Source organism: Lipotes vexillifer, unplaced genomic scaffold (assembly GCF_000442215.2).
Source record: "Lipotes vexillifer unplaced genomic scaffold, Lipotes_vexillifer_v1.1 scaffold458, whole genome shotgun sequence".
Lineage (NCBI taxonomy): Eukaryota > Metazoa > Chordata > Mammalia > Artiodactyla > Lipotidae > Lipotes > Lipotes vexillifer.
Window position 1 is genome coordinate 1,159,638 of NW_006783957.1, and position 13,432 is coordinate 1,173,069.

The following is a 13,432-nucleotide window of genomic DNA, read 5'->3' on the forward strand; positions in this document are numbered from 1 at the left end:
TCTTTCCCTTTTTGAAATTTCCTATCTTGGCGTGGCTGCAGAACCTGAGGGGCGTCATGTAATGCCCCACTGTCTCAGCTATGAAATCCCCACGGAAAGCCTGTGCAGACGCATTAGTGATGTGACCGCGTGTTAGAAACGCAGAGCCCTGCACCTGCAGACACAGACGAAACATGCATGTTGTGATTAGGGCAAGGGATGATTGCGTGCAGCTGCGAGTCCCCACATCACCTGATCTTGAGATTTCTTTTTCTTCTTCTTCTTGCCCCAGCACCCGGAGCTCTCTGCATCTTTGCCATTGGCCTCACCACAGAGCAGCCCGTCCAGCTCATCTGTGCCCAGGTGCTGTCCCTGAGACGTTTCTGCTGCCAGCCGGTACGAAAGGTTCCTTAAAATGCACACACAGTTTTCAACGGTCTGGAGAATCCAAAAAAACAAAAAAAAAAGGAGGAGGAGTGAATAAAAACTAACCAGCACTCCTCCACCCAGAAAAGCAATCCGTCTTTACACACACATTTTTCTTTGGATGCATGTAGCCGCTGCCCCTAATGGCTCCCTTGACAGCCACAGTGGAAAGAATCTAGAGAAGCTTGGAAAAGTCTTAAGACCTTTTCTCACCCCAAAATTACTACTTATCAACAAGAGGTCCTTTTTTAAGCAGCTGCCATTGATTGAAATTCACTTGTGAGCGAGGAAGAACCCACAACCACGAGAGGTCCCAGATGGCGTCTACTTACGGACAATGGCCGCATGGGGACTAGGGTTCTGAACCACCAAGAGCACAGATAACTGGATTTCTGTCAGCTCTGGGAGGGCGACACTAACATTTGCCATCTACTAGGGCACTTTCTGGGAGTGAAACAGGGCAAGAGGTGCAAACCAGGGTGGTCCCAGGCAAGCCAGGTTCTGTGTTCACCCGGGGGCATTAGTGTTTCCGTGCTGATTTTCTTCGAGATGGCTGGTGCTCCTATTTTCCTGGCAGGGGTGTTAAACAGTGGTTAAGGACACACATAGAGCTGGATACCTGTAGAACCCTAGGTCTCTGACCACTGGCTGTGTGACTTGGACAGTGCACCCAACATCTCCGTGACTATAACCTCCTCTGTAAGACGGCCATAATAGTGGCCACGTTTTAGGCTGCTGTGTGGAATAGGGGAATTAGAGTATTTACATGCGATAGGCAGAATAAAGTTCTCTGCCCCAAAGATGTCAACGTCTTAGTCTCTGAAACCTGTGAATATGTTAGGTTATGTGGTGGAGGGAATTAAGGTTGCTAATCAGTTGGGGAGATTACCCTGGATTATCCGGGGCGGGGGGGATGGAATCCTGAGTGTCCTATAAGCAAAAGAGGGAGGCAGAAGGGTTAGAGTGAAACCCCCGTGAGAAGGACGTGACCTGCTATCGCTGGCTTTAGAGATGCAGGAAGGGGCCATGAGACAAGGAATGTGGGCGGCCTTGAGAAGCTGTAAAGACAAGGAAACAGATGCCTCCCTCGAGCCTCCAGAAGGAATGCAGCCCTGTCGACACGTTGATTTTAGCCCCAAAAGACCCATTTTGGACTCCTGATCTCTAAGATGGTAAGATAATAAGTTTGTGTTTTTAAGCTGCCATGTTCGTGGCTATTTGTTATAGCAGCAACAGGAAACTAACCCAGTATGTAGGTACTGAGAAGAGTTCCTGGCACACAGCAAGTGCTATACAAGGATTTATATCATTAACAATGGTGGAGATGGTACTGCTGGGAGGTCCAGAGCTTGTAACCTAGATCTAAATGGGTCCGTGATGGAGTCCTGGCTCTGCCATTTAATGAGCTGTGTGACCTTGGCCAAAGTGTGAAATCTCTCTGTGCTCCTATTTCCTCCCAAAGTCCCCACTGCCAAATTGGAGATTAGGTCTCAACATATGGATTTTGGGGGGACCAAACATTCAGAGCAGTGCATCAACCTTTTGACCTTTGTCCTGGATTTGAGGACCTGAGGGAAGAGGAAATAAAGTACCAAATTTTTACAAAGGACAAGGTAATGATGGAAAAAAAATTGAACTGAGATAAGTTTTATTTTATTTTTTAAGTTTAAGTTTAAATTTTTTAATTGAAGTATAGTTGATTTAAAATGTCATGTCAGTTTCAGGCATACAAAATCTGAAAAAGAAGAGATAAGTTGTCTTTTTAAAAGCATGCCAACTTGGCTATCATTTTTCAGGCACCAGCTGTGTGACAGCCACCATTCAAGGCAGGGAAGATCATTCCATTTTACAGATGAGGTGTGAAGCTTTCAGTAACTTATACCAGATTGCAACACTTTTTCTAGTCCTAGGTTGGGACTGGAAGGGCGGTGAGAGCTGCCAGGGTCCAGATCCTGCACTGTTCCCACCTATGACTGGAATCTGGCAAAAGGCACTGTATATGTTTGACATGACTACTGTGTGCAGGAAAACCAGTTTTCAGGTTATATTTCGGGACCTTTGCCATTCCGAGCCTTTCTTGTCAGCTTCTCAAGGTTTCATGGGCTGCTAATCCCACAGGCTTTGAGTCAACTTGATTTTCTATTTCAAGCATCCTCTCAGCATCGAAAAATGAACTGGCATGAAAGCGGGTAAACACAGGAGAATGCATGAAATGGAGAAAAGTCTCTCCCTGAAAAGAAAATGTTATGGCAAGTCAGAACGATTTTTAAATCAGCTCAAACTGATTTTTCTTACATCAAAGACTTGGGAGAATAAACTCTTTTCTCATCCTGCTGTTCATCTTCCCTGGGGGCACCTCCATGCCTCTGTTTAACAAATGACCACTGGGGAATAAATCCGACGTTCTGAGAAATGTTTTACAATCTACCTGTGGCTGAGGGATGATTTTGAGAGAAGCTGGATGGCGGGAAGAGGAAGGAGAGACAGAGTGGGGATGGGGAGGGCGGAAGGGAGACAGAGGAAGTGGTAGAGAGGGAAGGACAGGGGTGGCCCCAGGGGTTGAACTTATCTCTCCTTAAGCTTGGTTTGGGAGGGTTACCAAGTCAAGAGCTTTTCTCTGCAGGGGCAGGAAAAAAAGAAAAAAAGAAAAAGAAGACAGCCACCGCCCTCCTTGGGGACACCAGGAGAAGGTGGGTGGCAGCTGGTGGTTTTGGTTTCCATATCCATTGCTGTCAACAGAGCTTTCAGTAGTTCCTCTTGGTCACCAGGGTCATTTTGACTCCTTATTTTCTATTAGAAAGGGCTAATTTGGAAGCTGTCTGTAGAACGCTCCACCACATGTTACCCTTTCAACAAACTGTTCCAGTTACAGGAGCTGAGCTGAGAGCGTGCGTGGAATCCAGGCTCTTTCACTCATTAACTTGGCTGGCCTCAAAGACAGCGTGCACACATTTTTCCCTCCTCTAACTTGTCACTGAGAAAGCTCAGAAGTGGGCAAGCAGAGGGCCGAGTGGAAAGTGATGGGACAATAATAATACGTTAAAACTCAATAGCACATTCTGGCCAGCAGAGCACTGCTGAGTAGTTTATCACATTTGATCCTTTCAACAGCTATAAGGATCCTCCTTGTCTCAAAGCTGAGGTCACCTGGGTCCTGTCCTTGGTCATCGGGAGGAAGAGATGGCACGTTTTCCAGCAAGCTCCCGGGGCCAAGCTTAGTGTTCTTCCTGCTCAATCAGGAATATCTGAGTCTTCTGTTTGTTCTTCTTTTAATTTTTATTTTCTATTGGAGCATCGTTGATTAACAATTGTTGTGTTAGTTTCAGGTGTACAGCAAAGCGATTCAGTTATACAGATACGTGTATCTATTCTTTCTCCAATTCTTTTCCCATTTAGTTTATTACAGAATATTGAGCAGAGCTCCTTGTGCTGTACAGCAGGTCCTTGTTGATTATTTATTTTAAATATAGTGGTGTGTACATCAACCCCAAACTCCCAATTTATCCCCTCTCCCTCCCATCTTTCCCCTTTGGTAACCATAAGTTTGTTTTCTAAGTCTGTGAGTCTGTTTCTGTTTTGTAAATAAGTTCATTTGTGTCATATTCTTTAGAGTCTGCATATAAGCGGTATCAGATATTTGTCTTTGTCTGACTCCCTTCACTTAGTACAAGCATCTCTAGGTCTATCCATGTTGCTGCAAATGGCATGATTTCAAGGAATATCTGAGTTTTCTGACTCCAGCCCTAAGTGGTCCTCAGTTTTTCAGTTTCCTCTTTTGGGGGAAATGTGGACATTAACAAGGAGAATCTCCAAGGTCTCCCAAGAGACTGAGGAGTCTGGTCCTCTGACACATCAGAAGAAAGATGTGCATGCCCCACAGCACTCTGATTTTGGACCATGCTCCCGAAGCCTGCCTTACTCACCCAGTGGTGGTCACTGGGCCAAAACAAGAGGCTGTTGACTGTTATTTGATTCTCAACTACAAGGCCCAGACATTATTAAAGCTTGCATGGTATCCATAGGCTTAGCATCCCCTGCGTTAGTCTTTACCACTTTGAATATTAAGATCCTTAGCATTGCAGCTTCTGTGAATTATGAATTACCTTCAGTAGCTCTTTTCAAAATTCCTCTATTGTGTTAACAGGTATCTGTAAATACTCAAGACATCTTGACTGGTTGCTTCTTCAGGGACTTAATTTTCCTGTCAATGATATTAAAAGGTCTAAAATGGCTGTTAAGGGCATTTACAAGAGAGGTTGATTAAATCTTTTCTATCATATTTCACTTTTGAAATTGATGTCGTACACGGTAAATGAATGGATGCCAATGTAACTGAGTGGCAGTGATAAGATGACAGACAGTGTCATAACTGGAGTCAGCTGGTACTCAAAGGGCTAGAGTCCCAGAAAATATCATGGGTCCTGAACTTTAGGGAGTAGGGCTCAGGCATCAGGAATTTTCTAGCTTTTCTAGGAATTTAGTTTTCTAGTTTTTTTAGTAATTTTCTAAATTTTTCAGTCACTCTAATGTGTAGAGAAGTGCCATGGCAAATCATCCCCATGCCAATGAGTAACTAAATGGATAAAATCACTCTTATTTGTTCTTTATCTGACCTTACAACTAAGTTACATTATATCGTATTCCCGACTAGTGTCCATTTCAAAGCTGTATCTACTAAGGCGGTTCTCAATCCAAGATGCACATCGAATCACCTGATGATCTTTCAGAGGAATAGAAATCGGAGATGAGAGTTGGACACTCAGATTCACTCAGGGGTCTGTGATGGGGTCTAGGCACATGCATTATTAAATGTTCCAAAGGCAATTCCGATGAAGAGTTGGTATTAAAAACCATGGGATTGAGGCTTTGGTTCAGAACCAGGGCCAATTTTTGGCTCCCCACGGTATATCTGGCAATATCTGGAGCCATTTTTGTTTGTCACAACTGGGCTGCGGGAAGGATGCTACTGGCATCTAGTGGGTGGAGACCAGGGATGCTGCTCAACATCCTACAGTGCACAGGGCAGCCCCCAGCAAAGAACTGGACCCAAATGTCAACAGAGTGGCTCTGGAGAAGGTCTTATTAAGGTATCACATGTATTAAGGTCTTATTAAGGTATCACATTCATCACATGTATTACTTGAAAGCATCAGTAAAGTCTGTGTTGATACCAGGATATTATGAAATTACAAACTTTTTATTGAAAACGAACCAAAACTCATCAAAAGACAAGTGAAGACAAAACAAAATAGCTCAACACTGGTGAATCCCACCTAATTCTATTTTGGTTTGAGAACTAAAGCACTGAATGGACTGATGATGATCCATGCTTTGACAGGCTCGTTTATGTCGCATTATGTAGCCTTTGACAGGCTCGTTTATGTAGCATTTTGACAGCATTTATTTAGACTTCATCAGGTATTCCTTACATGGCATTGGACAAAATTAAGTTGTTCAAGAGCTATCTTGTAAGAATAAAGGACTATTCGACTCTCAGGTAGTTTTAATATTTCTTTTTCTTTTGCCAATGGATTTTAGAAAATAAAGCTAGAAGATTGTGGCCAACCTGGTATGTGAGAGTTTATACACTCATCTGGAACACCTGTAGTTACAATAACTTAATCTAAATTTTTATTCACTACTAATCAAGAATTAAGTGTCTAGTTCTAGGCTAGGATTAAAAGTCGATATAGATCTCAGAGTGAAAGTATTAAACATCGCATTAACTCTCCATCCTGTTTGGTCCCCTGGGCATCTTTCTTCTCTAAGATGCTTCACCTATGCAAATTCAACAAACCTTGCTATCGATCTCGCTGCTCCCCAGCGCAGACTGAATCACGTAGAGCAGCGCATCCGTGAGCCCATCACATTCCCGCATCCTCCTGCGGGCCTCCTCTCCGGCTGAACTAACATTCCTGCAAAGCAAAAGGATGTGTCAGCGCCCTTCACGGTGGTCACCTCCTCTCATAGTTTTAATCAAAACACTTTCCTTGCCTTTTCAGGTTTACCAAGAATATAATTTAATCAGGGGGGACGGCCTCCACAAAAGCATCCTAGAATTATGTGAGTCACAGATATCTGCAAGGAAACTCTCTAAATGGAGAATGCAGAATTCCAAACACGTGATCCGTGAGAGTCCTGTGACTGCTAAGAAGGGAGACTTTGGCCAAGTCTTCAAGGTCTGCTTCATTTACAATCGACCAGGGAATCAGAAGCTCTTTGATTCAAAAGGATTCTTCTTTGAGAAGTCTGAAATACTTTTCAAACACAAAGCTTTCAACTTACTGAAGTATTTTAGAGACCTAATTTCACCTGCTTCAAAAAGATACCTACCTTGGCCCTGCCAGAGGTGAACTTCTAGAAATTTATTCTAAGAACACAGAGATTTCTGTGAAAATTTAGTCATCGGGATGCCTATGGCACCTTTTATGGGTAGGAGTTGCCCAAACTCCTTCCTACAATGGCACAGGCTGAGCTAAAGCCAACAGAAGGGGCCCCTTGTAATGAAATGCACGGCTGGGAGACAGAGAGAGCTTCCAGAAGGTACAAAAGACATGAGACAATATAGTCAAAGGTGAATCTTTTGGGTGCTTTTAGCTATTCCACCACCTGAGAGGGTGCTCTGGTCTTCGTCTCCAACTGTGATTAAGGATTCAGTTCCAGCAGAGAACTTTTGCAGTAACTGAATGAGAGACAGCATAGGCTATTAGAGGGATACTGGAGGAGATGAGTTAATGGAAGGTACAAAGGGGTTGAAAAAATTTAGAAACTGTGGGGAAGGGTGATGGAAAGAGAGAATGATCTAGGTAGGGCAATGGTTCTCAAGCTATGGCTATAATCAGAATCACCTGGAGGGCATGTTCATGGAGGTAGCCGGGCCTCACCTTGAGATCACTGGTGGAATCTGGTAATTTGCATACTTGGTGATGCTCACACTGAAGACCTAAACTAAAGTAGCTCTAACTCTACTTCTAGGGGGAGGGTTTGGTTGGGGAGGGTAGTGTTCTTCAGTGACTGCTGGGGCCAGCCATGGGGCAGATTCCAAGAACCTGTGGCCTTAGAGCACACAGGAGTAGCTGAACAGAACGAATCTTCAAACGCATGCTGTAATTGACACAAGTGTTCTCATTTCATTTTTCCAACATCTTTCCCTGTTATACTTCATTCTGTTTTACAGATAAGAGAACTGAGGCTCAGACAGGTTGTCCAAGGCTACACAGGTAGTAAGCGGAGAAGCTAGAACAAACCCAGGTCTGTGAAGGACAGGAAAGCAAAGGCTTCAGGCTTGGTGTACAATATGGACTATACCTTTTAGGAATTAAATCAAAATAAAATAGGCTCAATGCTGAAATGCTACTGAACATAAATGTTTTCTTTAATATCTAAAAAGTTCTGCAGACGTGTTTAAAGATGATGTATCAGTGTTTTAATGTAACACTGGGAAAGGTTATTCAATTCACATTAATATTTTTGGCATTTGCTGATCTTAAAATATAAACAAAACTCCTCAGTTCCTTAGATAACGTAACTGAGCAAATACTGGCAGCATTTTAATGGAAAGTGTTATAGATTCTGCCTTGGGGTGGCCAACCCTCATTCTGACAGCATCTCTGGGAGGGAGGAAAGAAATCTTTCTGCAAAAGAAAAAGTGGTGAGAGGCACACTGGTATTATTATTAGAAGGATGGTCTTTGTAAAAGAGCATTTTTAGAGCATTTCTACTTGAAATGATTTTCACCAGGTCGAGCTTTGACACTGTTAGCGTACTAGGTTTGTCAAAAATTCCAATCATCATAGCATTCAAAAAAAAAAAAAATTCCAATCAGACCTCTTTGGTCTGAAGAACACTGGGTGCAACGTATGACTGTCGGTCTTAAATCCTGCCTCTGTGTGCCTTGATGAGGTCATGTTTCCAAAGACAGAAGAATGGAATTTGGACTTGAAAGAACTGTAGGGATAGCTCATGTGCACCTTAGTCTCGAATATCCTCTAGCCTTTCCCCTTATCCACGAATGCTCAGTCTTTCCTTTGAGTGGCTTCACGATGGGGGCAGGCTGCCTCCTGACTCACAAATAAACATCTTCATGATCAGCCCTATTTTCACTGGTAGTCAATGAATGGGCAGGGGCAACTGATGGGAAAGATCAGGAATTAACAACTTTGTCAACATTACATGTTTTCAATATTAATTTGAGCATTTTCTTATTCTGCTTTGTTCTAGTCTAGTCTCCACAATTAAAAAAATTATTAACTGCCTACTATATTAAAATATGTAAGATATTACATATTAAAATGTGTAAGATATTGAGAAATGAGAAAGACTAAATATTGTAAGTTAAGGTCCCAGTAGGGAAGAGGAAGTAATTAGGACACACACATAAACACCACCCCTCACAATGATACAGAGGGGAGAGTGCAGTTACCACAGTGTCTGCAGGTAGGATGAGGCTCCATATGTATTTGTGTGTGTGTGTGTGTGTGTTACGCGGGCCCCTCACTGTTGTGGCCTCTCCCGTTGCAGAGCACAGGCTCCGGACGCGCAGGCTCAGCGGCCATGGCTCACGGGCCCAGCCGCTCTGCGGCACGTGGGATCTTCCCGGACCGGGGCACGAACCCGTGTCCCCTGCATCGGCAGGCGGACTCTCAACCACTGCGCCACCAGGGAAGCCCCCATATGTATTTTTAAGTGAACTGAGGTGTGAACACCTCTCTTTTTCAATGAGTAACTGTGTCCTTCAAGCCTTTGGGGTTGTGTTTCCGCTTTTTATCAACTATTCCCGAACAAGTGAAACATATCACAAGGTGACCTTTGGTTTTTCACTCTGGAGGAGAGGCGGTTTCCTTTCCTTGCTTCCCCCCTGTCCCAACACAAAATTTACTATACTTGTGCATTTCACTGTTTAAAAATAAAAATCCCAATAGCCTTATGTGTTGGTCACTGAACAGTTAGTTGTAATTATGGTCCCAGGTAGGTATCTGATAAAGAGCCAATGTCCAATCTACAAAGTTCCTCCTTCCTGTTGTACTTAAATCATCTTCTGCTCGTCTTGAGGGAGGTGATTTCCATGTCTGGCTAGAAACTGGTGCAGCAAAATTCTATGCATAAACGTTGACACTGAAACAAAGACTTGTAATTATTTTGTAAAAAGCACAATGATGCTATAATATCTACTCCTTAGAAATAATCGCTATAATCTTGATTGAACTGCCAGTTGGTATGTCATTTGGAAATTTCTGCTTAAAGTAGATTCTATAATCTTTTTATCTAATAGATGAAAAATAAACACAATTTATTCTTATATCTTACAATTAAAAGATTTAAAATCTCTTACAGTCTCTCTTATTCAAAGGCAACTAGCTAAACTGCTCTTTTTCCCTATCTTCAGTGCTGTTTCACATCTCATTACTCGGAGACTTCCTCACTCACTAAAAAAAAAATTCAACATACAGTGCTCATAGGATCCAAAGTGGAACTTACACGAAAGACTTTGGTTTGCATGATGCCACTTCAGATGGTCAGGATACAGGGGATCAAATCACACAGAAAACCAAGGGATGAGATTTTGAGTAATCAAGCTACTTGAAATTAACCTCTCCCTTCTCCGTACTCCCTTAGCTCTTTGAATCTCCATTATTGATCACCATTGATTTTGAACTGGAACGATTTAGGCTGTGACCTTATTGCTGCCTTGGGGCCTTCGGGAGGGTATCTGTATACCCAGCATGCACCTGAGTGCCCGACACGTCCAAGGTGCTCACTGCCAGTTGGCTATTACACGAGCATTCAGCTCTTCCATGGGATTGGAGTTCACATGGAGTCCATGACTGATTGACCTCTGTGCTCCATGCTTATTGGGTAAGTATCAGATGTCTGTTACACCATCAGTGCAGCCTTCTCACCTTGTGGTTTGTGCTCTGCCACTACAACCCCCATCCTGGATTATTCAGTTTTCAAAGAAAGATAAAGCAGTTGCAAAGTGTATAATTTGGGGGAGGAAACTTGTTCAGTTTGAAGTTTCTTATGCTTGTTAATAATATTGATCATCCACACCTTGTGCCGAGGGATGTGCACAGTTTCGCCACCTGAAGCCAACCAGGCTATCCCAGTGTCACACCCACCTCACCCTCTGGCTTGTAGGAAGAGTTTTCTAGTTTGAGATTAGTTTGTCTTGCTGTGCTCTCTGTTATCTCCTCTCCTCTCCACCCCACCTGATCCTTGGGCCTTTAAAATCTGGCCTCTATAGGGGGTCATCTCATACCTGGCCCACCCCCAGTCCCTGGAGTCCTGGGTTCCAGCCCTGCTAAAACTCCGTACCATCCTTCCCTACAGCCGCGCACAACTCTATGCTGCTGCTCATTGGGCAAATTTGTCTCATTTCCCAATTTATAATCAGCAGAGCCCAGATGCTGGGTCTCTGCAGGATCTGGGCTGGGTTCCTGAGACTATATACAGGTGTCAAGAGTGGGATGGGGCTGCCAGAGGGCTTTAGAGAGCGGAGCAGAGATCGTTTCAAGAAACACAGGTAGTCTGGAGGTAAAGCTGAAATATGAAGCCACACACTGAGTAGGGCCTTGATGCCAAGCCATCAGGACAGGCAGGGGGAGAGGCAGAATCCACCACAGATGACAGCACAGAGGAGACCTGATGTTCAAGCTGGTCCCTCCATGATGTGGAGGAGGGATGGAATGCATCCTCTTTCTGGTTGTCTGTTCCTTGGTCCCCAGTGCATAGCACTGATTAGGAACTCAGTGAGTGACTGCTGAATGAAATGATGCACGACTGTTTTCACGTCTGCCTCCTTCTAGACCAGAAGTACTCTGCCAGGGTGATTTTGCCACCGGGAAACATTTACTGATGTCTGGGCACCAAGGGACATTTTGGTTGTCACAAATGCGGAGGGAGGGGGTGTTACTAAGAACCTCCGATCAAAATCAGCAGTGCAGTGGCTGTGAGCAGGACACTGCTCCCAAACCTGGGTTCCAGGAATCAAGTGTATTTGTCTCCTTGGGGAAACAGCAGCTATGCCTCGTTCTCTCCTACAAGAGGCCTTGGGAGAACTTGTCTCTGGGTTCCAAAATCACCGACCAGAAACCCCCAATCTTTTCCTCTCTGGGAAAGCTGAGTGTGCAGGGCCTGGGAGGGAGGGTTCCTCTGTGCGGCCAGCTGGGTCAACACAGCAAGAGCCACCCAGCCAGATTCTCTCACTCCAGGTGCGACAGTTACGGGGTCCTCGGTGTTGCGTGAGCCCTGCCATGTCTGTCCTTCCCCTCTCTCTTCGCTCAGAGGAGCTGTGCCACAGAAACCACTAGGGTTCATCCTTTTGATTTGTAGCTTCTCTGTAGAAAGGGAGCAGCTTGTTTCCTTCTTATCACTCAGTAACCTCAATGAAGGTGGATGCTCTTGTGTACCTGGTATGGGGCTACCTAGGGGCGAAGACACATAAATGCCTTCTCTTGGTCTCCTCATCTGGAACGAGCCTACAGGGACGGTTTGACATCACTGCATCACAGGGACACACAGCGAGGTGCTCAGGGCCTGGGCAGAGTCCTAGAGATAAATGTCTACTGCTTCAGCTGCTTCTCGCTCAGAGCCTCCCACCCAGGGGTAAGTGAGACCCCGTGTGGACCCCTGGGCACCATGGGGGATGTGCTGTACCACAAGCACTCAGAGAGGGTGGGGAAGAATGGAAGGTTTCACAGCCACGCTGACAACCTCATTTTCTTAACTTTGATCACTGATCTGTAAACAATCTCAAACTAATGTAAATGCATTGAAACAATGGGGGGAAATGTATCAGTAAAAGTAAACATCCACACTTTCCTTCTCCTCTGTCCAAGGACATCACTGTGACCATTTGGTGTTTATCATTCAAGATTGTTTTCTACTCATACAAATAAAACACGTAGGAATGTTTTTGCTTTATGCCACAGTGATTGCTCAGTCACTGTCCCTGTGTCCTTCAAAAGCATATCATTGTCTACTTTTTAAAATTATTATCCTATTAATAGATATCCAAGTTATTTTAAACTTTTTAGTGTAGTAAGTAACGTTAAGATGAAATTTGGAGGAGTTGTGAGTTTTGCCAGGGGGACCCTGCGGAACCATTTTAGGAAGAAGGGGTAGCAGAGATAAATCAGTTCAAACCAACAAAACGACCCACCCTGATTGGCACCTACTGTGCTCCACACCCAGTGCCAAGTCTTGGGATAAAGAGGAAAACACCTGACCCTTGACCTTAGGAGTTCACAGTCCAGGAAAGTAAGCAGACATACATTTGATGGGCCTGAATCTGATGTCATCGGCATGAAACTAGCAGTATTAAGAATTCGGGAACCAATCCCCCTTGGAAGTGATGTCCAGGCACTTCTAGTGAAATCTAGATGTTCCTAGAAAGCGTACACAGGATGACATGGATGGAAGTTTTACAACTCGCCTTTATTTAAGGTGTAATTAAAATCTTTGCTTAAGTTATAATTCTGTAAACTTGGACATCAACTGTTTTCTTTAACATTTGTAGCATCAAGTCATGGGTTGGGACTTAAGAAGTAAGAACACAGAGTACACTACATGCGTTCTTAGTAAGAAAGCATTTTGTGCAAATTTAGTGGAAAGTACCTTCAAATTTGAAGGGTACACATGGGCTTAGGGGCAGTTTTAGGTGAACAGCCTGTGTAAATACCAACCAAGCACAGCCATGCAGAGGTGGGGTCTCTGGGTCACTCTCGGCATGAACAGAGGATAGGACCTGGCAGGGAGAGGTGGCATTCCGTGGCAAATATCAATTCTGGCACATAGCTGATACATTTTTACTAAGCCTGGCATCCTAAGCCAGCCCCTTGTATCTACTAAAACCATGGTGGGCTCATGGTTCACCAGCGTAACCTTGCTGATGCTCTTACCAAACCACATAACCTGTGCTAAGTCCTCCTTGACATCTAGCTGCTGGCAGCCCAGGTGGGTTGCTCTGAGTGCCAGGCAGTGCATCACCAGACCTCCTCCTGCCTGGTGTAGCTCAGCAGGAAAACGC

At 44.3% G+C, this 13,432-nt stretch overlaps 1 protein-coding gene across 3 annotated transcripts in view; it reads right to left on the reverse strand.

Moving 5' to 3' along the window:
- The window catches only part of CTNND2 (catenin delta 2), a 950,773-nt gene that overhangs the window by 135,874 nt on the left and 801,467 nt on the right, over positions 1-13,432 (reverse strand). For all 3 annotated transcript variants that reach the window (XM_007456448.1, XM_007456447.1, XM_007456446.1), the window contains 2 exons: positions 6,203-6,320; positions 232-417 (listed from right to left, as the gene is read on the reverse strand). In XM_007456448.1, the coding sequence (XP_007456510.1) occupies positions 232-417; positions 6,203-6,320 (304 nt within the window). The remainder of the gene's footprint in view (positions 1-231; positions 418-6,202; positions 6,321-13,432) is intronic.